Raw genomic sequence first — 12,908 nt, forward strand, 5'->3', positions numbered from 1 at the left:
CTCTGTATGAATACTTGTTTTCAAATGTTCATATACATATTTTTCTATTGCTAAATAAAATGTTACCAAAAGTCCATTGAAAAGATGGTATGCCACTGTATTACAAATGCATTCTACCAGGAATTTGGTCTTCTCTGTTCTTAAGTTCATATTTCAAGATATTTAAAAAAAACATATTTTCAGAAAATGAATAGTCTAGGTTATGTATTTTTTCATTTATTCATTCAAACATTCAACAAACATTCATGCAGTATCTTATATGTTCCTAGGTACAAGAAATATATTGATGAATAAATAAGACAGCCAAGCTTCCTACCATAATGGAACTTATAGTATAGAGGGGTATGATTACAGTTAGAGGTAAGTGCTTTAAAGAAAATAAAACAAGGTGTTTAGCACAGAAAATTCCCTGGAGTGGAGACAGTGGCTTCTGAAGATAGGTGTCAGGAAAATCTTTCAGGAGATAAGGCAATTGATCTGAATCATACAAAAGAGCCAGCATGTGGAGTTTACTGGGACAGAATGTATCAGGCAAAGGGTACAGCAAGTACAAAGAGCCTGAGGTAGCAACCAGCTGGCCAGTGCAGCTGGGGCCAGTGTAGCTGTGCAGTGAAAGCAAAGGAAATAAAGAGAATGTTATGAAATGAGGTCTGAGAGTTGTACAGAGTTTGGATCTCATGGAGCTTTGCAGATCATGTAGGAACCAGAATTTTATTTTGAATGAGGTGAGAACATATTAGAAGGAGGAAGTCAAAGGAGAAAAAAAGCAAAGAATGAAGCCAGCAATACTAGTACAATTAGTATGGTACCAGGTGTATATTACTGACTTTTAATCCTTACAACCAATTTGAGGCAGGGGTCAGTGTATTTCCATTTTTCATGTGAGGACACTTAGGCTTAAGGAACAGCTTGCCTCAGTTCACAGTTAGTAAGTGAAAAGGCCAGAACTTGTACCCAGATCTAATTCTAAAACTTCTGTACCTCTTTACACTATCCACAGTAATACTTACCCTCTAACAGTTTCAAACTATGAGCACATATTCAAATTATGCAAATTCTAAGTCTGATATAATATTTATCAGAAGCTAATCAGGTATATTGGGTTTTCTGTTATAAATTTTATAATATCCACAGCAAATTTTCAACTGTAGAAAAACACAAATCAAGACGCCATTCCTCAGAGAGAGGATTACATCATCCAAACTGAGTATCCATAGCTGGCCCAAAACCTCAAGGTTTATGTATGTGGTACAACAAAATTCAATAAGCTCAGAATGAATTCCAACTTATTTCCCAGCATTCCGGTTGTTATGCAACAGTCAACAACCAATCAACCTCTGCCTTCTTACCTTGTCTAGCACGTTGCAACTCAAGAAGAAAGTTCAGTATGATGCTAACGTAAATGTAAAACCCTGTCAAATCAACTGCAGAGAAAAACATTTTTCCGGTACTAGTCATTCAGGCGGAAGCTCAAAGATACTTGCTAAGATACAGCAAAAAGCCAGATCAAATGGCAGAGAATAAACAATGAAGGTCAACAATGCAACAGTCTGGAAGCTGATACTCACTTATGGCTGCCCAAGCACCACGAGTATCGCAAGCCCATCCTATTTGGGTCCTGGCTTTAACAGCAGAGGAAACCCAGCAGGCATGTTTTGCTCAGTCTACTTCTGACAGGAACTGCAGCATCTAGTTCCTTATTTGAGGGTTACAGCAATATCGTCGATGAAACCACATCACCCTAACAGTGCCAAACCTCAAGGAGTCCTACAGAATCAACCACAGCTCCACTGAGATGGAGTAGGAGAGGCTAAATGCCAGAAAAGGGGGAGGGAGGGGGAGGGGAATCACTGATCCACCTCAAAATGAATAGGAGGCTACTACCTTAGGCGTCAGTAGGGAACTCACTGCTAGACTAGTTATGCATTCACAAACATGCAGATTCACTAGAAATTTTGGCACTGATACTCTGTTTTTGTCCTCCCTCCTTCCTTTTTGACATAGTACTGCCACTCTGCCCTTAACAGCTAGAATGGGAAGAGCGCAAAGGAAAAAGAACACATAATTTGAACAAACTACTGTGCATCAGCAATTTGGTACAAATTCTATGCTGTTAAATAATTTATAACAAAAGTTTTATAAGGCAATGGTTAGAACACAAGCTGGAAAGTTGGACAGACTTGGTTTGACTCCTTACTGTGACGTTAACCCTGTGGGATCTTGGACTACTTACCCAAATTTCTCTGCAGCTCAATTTCCTCATCTGTAAAGTGGGAGTGACTAGGTTTGCTGTGAGGTCAAATGACCTCGAATGTAAAGTGTTACCAGCATAACGTTTGGCTCTCCCAAAGTGCTCAATAAATTGTGACTATATGGGTGAGTTTGACCAGGAAAAAATACATTAGAAACTAGATGGTGGTGCAAAGAGATGTCATATTCATGTAAAGCTGAGTGACTTTCCAATGACTCTTCATTCCTAGCTCTCCAAATAAAGGGACATGCTAAAGCTCCTAACAACTTTATAAGCATGTTCTCATTTAATCCTAACAGACCTATGAGGTTCATGCTATCATTTCCCATTTTACAGATGAGGAAACTAAGGCTCACAGATGACAAGCAATAGGGATGCACTAAAGTTCAGCTCTGCCATTTTTTTTGAATTTTTATTTTTGGCTGTGTGGACTCTCTAGTTGTGGTGCGTGGGCTTAGATGCCCGGCATGTGGGACCTTAGTTCCCCAACCAGGGACTGAACCCGCGTCCCCTGCACTGGAAGGTGGATTCTTAACCACTGGACCACCAGGGAAGTCCAGCTTTGCCATTTTTAAGGCCAAACAATTGGATGTCTACCAAACATGTATGTGATCAACGATCAAGTACATAATTTAAAGTGCACATCTCCTCATCTGCTTTTGACGCAAAAATTCTAATGACCACTTAAAGCATAAATGTGTATTTACTATAAGAGTAAAACACTACAATAATTAGTGTTTGTGAAAATTGTTAATGCTATGCACAATACAAGAGTATTTCAAATGATTAAATTAATAGAGAAATAGCTTGACAGTTAATATAATTAAGAGAGTGCAATGGCTAGATAACTTTACAAAGATCATTTACCTTTTCTGAGCCACAACTGTTTATAACAATTTAAATGACAGAAGAATTACAGAATTATAGATATTATATTATATTAAAAAAATCCTAATTCTGATTAACTTTTTGTTAACTCATTCATAACATTAAATAAACATTCACTAGAATAAATGTTTTAAGTTGTACATATCTCTTTCCATTTAAGCCAAGTGTCCTTCAAGGGAAAATTCTATTTGTAAATTAGTCATATCTTAAAAAAAAAAAAATTAAAAGCAGAATGTCAACACTGCCACCTCCAAATTTACAAGGAGAAATGGCCAAAACCATGTATAACAACTAAGACAAATCATCCTCAATCCAGATATAAATGTATGAAGAAATGTATTAGAAAAAAATGAGGTACCTCAAATATGTTTTGGTTTTGCTAACCAAATACTTCAAGGATATAACAATATACAGCCGTGCCTCAGTATCCGCAGGGGATTTGTTCCAAGACCCCCCACGTATACCTAAATCTGTGGATGCTCAAGTTCTTTATATAAAATGGCATAGTATGTAGTTATAAGTGTATATGGACACTAAACATTTGAACAAAACCTTGTCAAAATGATTGTTTTACAGTGTTAAACAAGTTCAGCAGCTCAAGTACCTTTGAGATTCAATAAATCAAGAATCCTAAGTACAAAATTCTGGAAAATTCTGAAAAAAAAAAGTTCTGGAAAAACTCCCCTGAATTATAATCTCTATCACCCACCTGCTCAGAGGTACTAACGCTCCAGCAGAAAGTGAGTGTGCTGTTAATGAATCGAGAGCAATCTAGAAGCTGGTAATGCTGAGAAATTATTGTTCTTCCACTATAAACTTTTAAAATAAGACTATTAAATCTTAATAAACATACAGAATTACATTTTATACTATTCCATTTTATTCCTGTACGACACAACTTCATTCTACACTGGTGATATTCAGCTTTGGTCACATATTGATTTTAGCCAAAATGTTTATTCAACAACCCTTATTTTTTTCCTTGCTTAAAAATCATTTTTATTTTTGTTAATAATAAATGCAGGTAAAAATTTCAAGTCATTCTTTCTATTGGTATGCCTTGAAGGAAATTTCAAAATTGATCAAATAATGTGTAATATACTAAAGGTTTGTATTTTTTAGAGGGTAGAAGGTGCCAACTGATCCTTCATTTTTCTCACATACACCTATCAACCTATCAACGTGAACTCCAGGTTCACGTTTACTTCCACCTAGGTCTGTAGTGAAGTCAGAAATACTTTCAAAAATCACATGCTGTTGCCATAGAGAATTTGTTACCACAGGTTAAGCTGTGTAACTTCATAACTCTGAAGAAAACCTCTGAGGCCTAAATGTTACACCAAGAACAAACATAGGCTGGGGCCATTTGCGCGCATACAGCAGGGAGAAAAAAGAAGTGTACGGTAGGAACCACAAGACATATGAAATGGCTTTGTTATTCCAACCAACTTCCAATACCCACGCATCTTCTTAGAAAGCCCAAGACAGTGTAAAAGGCCATGGGTTTTGGATTTGCAACCTGGTTCAAATTACTGCTCCGTAACTAACCAGCTATGGTGATCACCTTGTGATCTGAAGATAATATGCCCACCCCCAAAGGGTCTGGGAGAGGAGAAAACGTGAGAATTTGCACAAAATGCCTAACGCAAATACAATAAATGGTAAGTAGCGTAATTGTTAAATACATACAAACATTATCCTCAGAAAGTACATTTTGCAATTTTCCAGCAGGTTGCCAGATAGGGCAATCCTGAGATTAGTAGTTGAATGCTTTAAAAAAACTATGAAATGTCAAAATTCTTAAAATGCTTCAGTGAGAAATTTACCAAAAAAAGGGGGGAAAAAAGTCACTCAAAGTCAGATCTATGAATCACTGTAATTAAATTAGTTTGGTTATAAGTCTGACAATGTTACCAAACATGCCTCCTCACAAAATTCTATTAAAAGAGTTTAAAAACAACCAAACGGGGCTTCCCTGGTGGCGCAGTGGTTGAGGGTCCGCCTGCCGATGCAGGGGGTGCGGGTTCTTGCCCCGGTCCAGGAGGATCCCGTGTGCCGCGGAGCGGCTGGGCCCGTGAGCCGTGGCCGCTGGGCCTGCGCGTCTGGAGCCTGTGCTCTGCGACGGGAGAGGCCGCAGCAGTGAGAGGCCCGCGTACCGGAAAAAAAAAAAAAAAAAAAAAACGACAGGCTTGTGGATAATGGCAACTTACTAACTATATGGCCTTGGGCAATCTAGCCTCTCTGGGTCTATTTTCTCATCTGTAGAAAAGTACTGACTGTTATTAACTATGTCTTAGACGTTTCTGGAAAGGTTTTAAATAAGAACACATGTAAAGCACCAATGCAGCAGGTAATCCACATTCAGTAACTGTTACTGCCCTTCCTCCTCTTTCTAGTTTCCACTTAGTCCTACCACCTTATCTTTACCAAAACACAAAGATCCAGATCTTACAATGAGAAAGGAGGATGAGTGAATGGATAAATGGATGGATAGATGGGTAGGACTTAGGCCGGAGAAATATAAAGTAAAAAAAAAAAAAAAAAAGAAAGAAAGAATTTTTGCTCTCTGGCCATTATTCTGAAGATTAAGTTTGTACATTTGTTTCATCCTTTCCCCTCCTAAGCAAAAGCAAAGGCTCCAAACTTGTTTTACACCAGATTGGGCTACTGAGAACTCACTTGTCTAGTACCTGAAGAGAACCCTAAAAAGGCAGCCACTATGTCAACAGAACATCTTGCTCAACAGGACTCGGTTCCATTGTGAAATATGTACACTTGAGTACTAGCTACTCTACCACCTGACCCTGACCCAGGTTTCAAGTGCAAATGTGTCAAAAGAAGGACTTGGGAACTACAGACACAGATTGAGAGGGGCCAATACTGCATGCTACAATAATAAACCACTGACTGAGAGCCTAGTGTTCGCCAGGCTGGGTCTGTGCTCTGCATATGCACACGGGTCATCTCAACCTAAGCAGATCGTTCACTGGACTCTGAGCCTGAGCCTGGTTTGTAGCCTTGTGATGCTGGGCAACTCACTTTACCTCTCTGGCCTCAGTTTCCCTGATTATAAAACAGGGATAATGCCACCGACCCTCTCATTAGGCTGTCGGGAGAATCAAAATGTAAAAAGACAGCCTAAGGGTAACCAAAAATAGTTTTAAAACCGTATGATGGGTAATACAAATGTAAAGATTTTAGTGAGGGTCTTGTTCTCCTCAGGAAAGTAGAGGCTAGGACTAAATGGAAAGCCTATTACCCTTTCCTAATGAAGTGCTGTTCATCCAGTATCCCAGGGGCCTTTTCCCAAGTCTCTTTCCTTCTGTCAAATTTTTGTAGACGGAAGAATATGGGTCTTGGAATTCCACAGATGTGTGTGTACTAGTAGCTCTACCATTTCTATAAAGCCTTGGCTAGTTACTTCAATTCTCTGAGCCTCCATATTTCATCTGTAAAACAGATAATACATATTTCAAAAGGTTGTAATAAGGTTAAAATGAAACATTATGTGTAATGTACCAACCATGACTTCTAGTGCATTGTAGGCATTCAACAAATAAAGATTTGTTGAACTGATACTGAAAATGAGATGAAGTATGAGGACAAATACTTTTTTCTTAATTAAATATTGACATGTCGTGAATTATTTATTTATTTATTTTTGGCTGTGCTGGGTCTTCGTTTCTGTGCGAGGGCTTTCTCTAGTTGTGGCAAGAGGGGGCCACTCTTCATCGCGGTGCGTGGGCCTCTCCCTATCGCAGCCTCTCTTGTTGAGGATCACAGGCTCCAGACGCGCAGGCTCAGTAATTGTTGTTCATGGGCCCAGTTGCTCCGCGGCATGTGGGATCTTCCCAGACCAGGGCTCGAACCTGTGTCCCCTGCATTAGCAGGCAGATTCTCAACCACTGCGCCACCAGGGAAGCCCGAGGACAAATACTTTTAAACTAACTCTTAGGGCAAATAAAATATTTTCGCACTTTTATGTCAACACTAGAGAGTTGAAATTCTTCAAAGATATACTCTTCCTGTAAGAGTAACAGCATTGTAAATGATTCCTTACCAATCTAGAGTTCCTAGTTCCATCAACATCACAGCATATATCAGAGAGCCAAACTAATTTTTTAAAGTGTTATCTATTACACAAGGGAATAATTGCAAACTCTTATTAAATAGGGATGTCCAAATGCTGCCTGAAAATACTTCAAGACTGTGTCCATACTTTCTTAATGTATGAAAAATTGATACAGGCCTAGAAGGAAAGGAAAATTAAGAGCAATAATAGATAACATTTATGTCAGTCACTGTTTTATGCCCCTCTCTCACTGATATGTTATGCATTCTTTTGTTCATTTCTCAAAGCAACCCCCTGAAGATAGTCCTCTTATTCTTCCCATGTTACAAACAAGGCACTGAGGAGGTGAAGTGGATCACCCAAGATCACATCGCTCCATAAGAGGCAGACCATGGAGTCAAAACTAGCCTGCCTCACTACAATTCTCCCAACCTTTCTACTAACTGTAATTCACTGAGAACTACAATAAACATTACAAAAAAAGATAGTGTAACCAGGGCTTTCCTGGTGGCACAGTGGTTGAGAGTCCGCCTGCCGATGCAGGGGACACGGGTTCGTGCCCCGGTCCGGGAAGATTCCACATGCCGCGGAGCGGCTGGGCCTGTGAGCCATGGCCGCTGAGCCTGCGCGTCCAGAGCCTGTGCTCTGCAACGGGAGAGGCCACAACAGTGAGAGGCCTGCGTACCATACATACATACATACATACATACATAAATAAAGTGTAACCAGATCAATCAATGGGAATATGAGTTTCACTGACCAGTGAACTATCATTTCACTGATTTTATGACTACATAGGAAACTTTCACATAGAGCCCCTTAGAGTTTAACAAGGTATCTGCATAAATCTCACTTGGTTCTAACGACCTGATGATGTCAACAGACTAGATATACTATCCATAAGGAATGAGAAACATGAGACTCAGAGTGGGTAGGTGACTTTTTGTGAGTCACACATTCTACTAAGTGAGGAAACTTAGATTTTAATTAAGTTTTTCGTCCCTAAGCAATTCCACCATACTATACCATCTTTCTTCAAGCTGCAATATTTATAACCCCTACATTTGCTCCAGGAAATAACCACGTGACAAATAAACCCTGATTTTTTTACATTGTACACACCCAGTCCTTAGTTATCATTCTAGGAAGTAGACATTATTATCCTTTTTAAAAAAAAATCAGATGAAGACATTGAAGCTTAGACAGGAAAGTTACCCAACGTGACCAAAGTAATACAGCTAAAAATGGCAGAGCTGAAATGCAAGCTTATGCTTGACTCCAAAGTTTGCACACTTTGCCATTACCAGGAACTGCCTCTCAATCTCAGCTCTAATGAGTGACCCAGGTCCTAAGGTTTCTTATTTGTCATATGTGAGCGAGATATCAGGCAGCATCTGGCTCTAACATTCTCTTGTTAGATGGCTCCAATGCAAAACTCATCTAATATCATCACTTCCTAGCATCCTAAACTAAGAGCCTGAAGACTCGGGTTCTCTCCCTACTCTGCCCATCGCTAATTAAGGGACCTTGGGCAGGGTGTTCAACCAACTCCTCTTCAAAATGTGGGAGATGACTGTGCATCTACGTAAGAGCAGAAGTAGGTGTAGGTGTTCTGGGTACTCTTCCAGGACTAAGATTTCTCAGGCAAAACTCGTAACATTTGTGTTTAAGGTGAATTTTCAGATCACAAATGCATCCATATTCATAATGTAAATCAAAATACAAGCTAAAGCAAAAGAGCTATAAGTCAACAAAATTTCTCTCTTCCCTGTCACTGAACGAAGTGAAAGTTAACAGTTTTGGGTTACAGAAAAGGGGAACTGCCAAAAATGTCCTAAATAGAGTTCCCTAAAGACATGAGTCTTATTTAGAGAAAGCTTCTTCTTCTAAGCACAGGAGAATCAATTTTCACATAGAAATGACTCAGTTTATCAAAATGGACTATCTAAATAAGCCTTAGGCACACAAACACAAAAATAACTTGGACCCTAATAAGCACAATGACCTCTCTTTCCCCCCCTCAAAAAAACCAGAGTAAGCAGCAAAGAATTAAAACAACAGATTTATTTTGGGAGAGGTATAAAAGGAGTAAAATAAACTTGATACTTCAGTTAGGGCTGGAATAAATGTAAAGTCTATATACTTCTATTAATAAATGTAAAGTGTATATACTTCAATTTCATATTAACTGAAAAGAGAGGATAAGAGACAGGCCTATATGAAAATTTTCAATTTGAAAGGGGGAAGGGGTAAGAACACCCAAGTCTAAAGATTTTAGTGAACTACTAGAAAGATATCAGCATATAGTGGAGCAACTCTTAACTTTCCACAAATCTCTTTGTGAATTTCACAAAACAAACTCTATTCAGAAACACACGTGCATAAACTTTTACCTGTAATTTCAAAGGATGCAGATCCCATGAAGTCTACTCTTGGGTTCTTTGACTCCTAGGGGTGGAAGGTGCTCTGGACAGCCTGTTAGGAGATGTGGCTTCTGTTTCTGGCCCTGCCACCTTGTCATTCTAACCCACTCAGTTTCCTCATCTGTTAAAGATGATCCTTCCTGATTTCATGGTTGAAATTCTAGCAAAGTCTACTGATATCACAGTAAGAATGAAGGATTTAGGAAAATCACCACCCGATCTTTTTTAAAATTGTTAATTATAACTCAGCATTTTTTTCTAGGTTGCAGAACAATAACAGCCAGAAGAATCTAAGTTCAGAGCTAGATCTGCAGCAAGGTGCTTCTACTCTCCTACTACAGTCCTCTATTCCAAGACTTCTCAAGTTGGCTTTCCCTTACCCATTCCCCTTCAGAAGGAGCTAAGTTGCTCTCCAACATGTAACAGAGGTAGCACTATAAAGCAAGCCAAAAACTATACTCCAAGAACAAACACACTCTAGTTTCCTTAAAGCTGTGCTGTAAGAATAGTCTTGTGACATCCTTGCCCAGCATATAATGAAGCTGTTGTAATCACTATTTCCCCATTTGGATGGCAATCCTTAACCAACTCTGCTTCCCACCAAAACCTCTGAGCTCTAAGATTGAATTTAGAGAAACTGCACTTGAACTTCACGATAGTTATACTGAGATAATTGTTTCAACTTCTGGGAAGAGGCCTGTCTTCCTAAGGCCATGAGGCAAACAAGCAGAAGGAATCAAATCACTGGCCAGATGGGAAGTACAAAGGAATGGAACATATCACTCTCTGGAATACTGTCCTAGGAGAGCTCAAGTATCCAAAGCTCATCTGAGATGAGGTGTGCCCCTCCTGCCGTCATTGTATCTATAGCACCCATCAGAAAGCTTTCTGCAAAGAACCTTGTCTGGCTTGACTGGGGAAGTTATAAGCATGGCAGATAAAGAAAAACAAACAAAAAACCCCTATTTATATAACACTAAGTACCATTACACTCTGCGATCTCTTCTTGGCCCTTCCAGATAACCCCTCACACAACAGCTTAAAATGGTAAAAAAATAAAATGCAACTAAATTAAGTCTAACATGGGCAAAATGTCTGAGAATTTGGGGATACTGACTTAATTTACAAGGATCCTTCAAAAAATAACACAGATCCAATGGGATTGATTCTTGTTTAGATTTTGTGGTGGAAAAGATAATGATGACCATAAAGCAATAAAAAATCATTAAACAAGAGAAACTATACTTGAAATTTTCTGCCTTTTATAATATTCCAATGAAAAGTGTTGGCTCTCATAATGCATTTATTTTTCTATTTATTCAAGAAAAAAGAAAAAAGAACTCTTCTAATGTTTTGACTAACAACCTTCCTTCAAAGGACTCTCTAAAGAGTCAGAATGTATAACAATTGAACTCACAAACACATAGACAGGATTTCCTACTGCACGTTTCCAGGACAGCTCAGTGGCTTTTTACTGCTACTCATATGAAGAGACCACTGCTCTCGATTTTATTTATAGAAATTACATTCAAACCAAAACTCAGTGTTCAGCATACTTTCCATAGCAATTATTAAACTATTTCTAGTTAACTCTTTCAAATCTTGAAAACATACCAGAAAGAAAAGTATAGTACAGAAAAAAACGTTTCCTCTGTACTAAACTGGGAAAAACTGGATACCTTGGTAATGGAGTGCTACCCCTACAGACCAGACTTATTCTGAGTTTTCAGTAAAATTTAAGAGGCATGAAGCAGTAAGGGCAGGGAAACAGAGGAGAGAAAAAAGATGGGAATATGACTTACTTGTGTTACTCTCAGAGAATGAAGTCGTGAGTGGGACCAAGCTTATAAACCTCCAGCGAAAGGCAAGGCACAGAGCTGAGGTTTTAGTTCCTGGCGAAGGCTGCAGATGCCAAGGGGGCAGGGCTACCATGAATCGGGGGTGGGGCTGGTGGTGAGAAGAAGGAAGTGGGAAGAAGGAGCACTTACTCAGTTAGAAGCCTGTGCAGCTTGTGATAACCCCGCTCCAAGGCCAAGCTCACAGGGGTCGCTCCTTCTTGGTTGTGGATGCTGAGAGCTCCGCGGCCACCTGGCTTCTGCAACAGGAACCACGTCAACCTCAGCAGCCCCAGCCGTGCAGCAAAATGCATCAATGTCTCTCGGGGGCCACCATCTGCAGATGGGGGAGAAAATGAAAATCAGTGAGGAGAATGTGAAAACCCAAAGTAAACAAACAAAGAGATGGTTCAGGTAAACACCACTGCCTCCAAGCACCTAAGATCCTCAAGTTAAGCCATAACATACAACATGAACAATTTTCTTGTGGCAGAGTAGAATCAGCTCTCAAAGACAAAATGAAGCTAGAAAAAATATAAGAAGCAAAATCTCCAATAGGAGACAGTCCTACAAAAGAGAATCCATTTCTATATTCTGATTTAATGCATTTGTTCAACAAATTTATACAGGCAGATTTTAAGGGTGACTGTACTACACATATGTTCTTTTCCTGAAAAGAAAAAGAAAGAAAGAAGTGAATGCAGCCTCATAACATGGGGATCGGGATCCAAGGGGAATAGTTATTGGGGCTTAGACGGGTATATCAAAAAGGGTATAATTACTTAAAAAAAAAATAACACCCAGAGAGCAGTTGGCTAGTTAAACACTAAAAACAGGTTCTGCTTGTTAAGTACACACAGGTCTTTTTATTCTCCCACATTAAGGGCAAATCAAATTGTTGGCACAGCCAGCTTTTTTGGTTGGTTGCTTAATGAAAGAAAGAAATGCATCTCCAGGCATAAGAAAGACTAACTCCGAGATGATATGCTAACACCTTCAGAAAGAAAAATATGTGTCTATTTCACCTGAGGTGAAGTCAAGGTCCCTTCTTGGTACAGAGTCACTTTGAAAATGGCAGAGGGGGCTTCTCTGGTGGCGCAGTGGTTGAGAATCCGCCTGCCGATGCAAGGGACACAGGTTCGAGCCCTAATCCGGGAAGATCCCACATACCGCGGAGCAACTAAGCCCGTGTGCCACAACTACTGAGCCTGTGCTCTGGAGCCCGTGGGCCACAGGTGCTGAAGCCCGCATGCCTAGAGCCCATGCTCCACAACAGGAGAAGCCACGGCGGTGAAAGGCCCAAGCACCGTGGTGAAGAGTAGCCCCCGCTCGCCACAACTAGAGAGGTGCCCATGCACAGCAGCGAAGACCCAATGCAGAAATAAATAAATAAATAAATAAATAAATAAATAAATAAATAAATAAATAAATAAATAAAT

The 12,908-nt window shown here is 39.6% G+C and overlaps 1 protein-coding gene across 8 annotated transcripts in view; it reads right to left on the reverse strand.

Annotated features, from left to right (window-relative positions):
* The window catches only part of AKAP13 (A-kinase anchoring protein 13), a 344,114-nt gene that overhangs the window by 177,174 nt on the left and 154,032 nt on the right, over positions 1-12,908 (reverse strand). For all 8 annotated transcript variants that reach the window (XM_027083133.1, XM_027083132.1, XM_027083131.1 and 5 more), the window contains exon 5: positions 11,623-11,806. In XM_027083133.1, the coding sequence (XP_026938934.1) occupies positions 11,623-11,806 (184 nt within the window). The remainder of the gene's footprint in view (positions 1-11,622; positions 11,807-12,908) is intronic.

The sequence above is a fragment of the Aethalodelphis obliquidens genome, unplaced genomic scaffold (genome assembly GCF_003676395.1).
Source record: "Aethalodelphis obliquidens isolate GAN/ISIS:26980383/991018 unplaced genomic scaffold, ASM367639v1 scaffold49, whole genome shotgun sequence".
Classification (NCBI taxonomy): domain Eukaryota; kingdom Metazoa; phylum Chordata; class Mammalia; order Artiodactyla; family Delphinidae; genus Aethalodelphis; species Aethalodelphis obliquidens.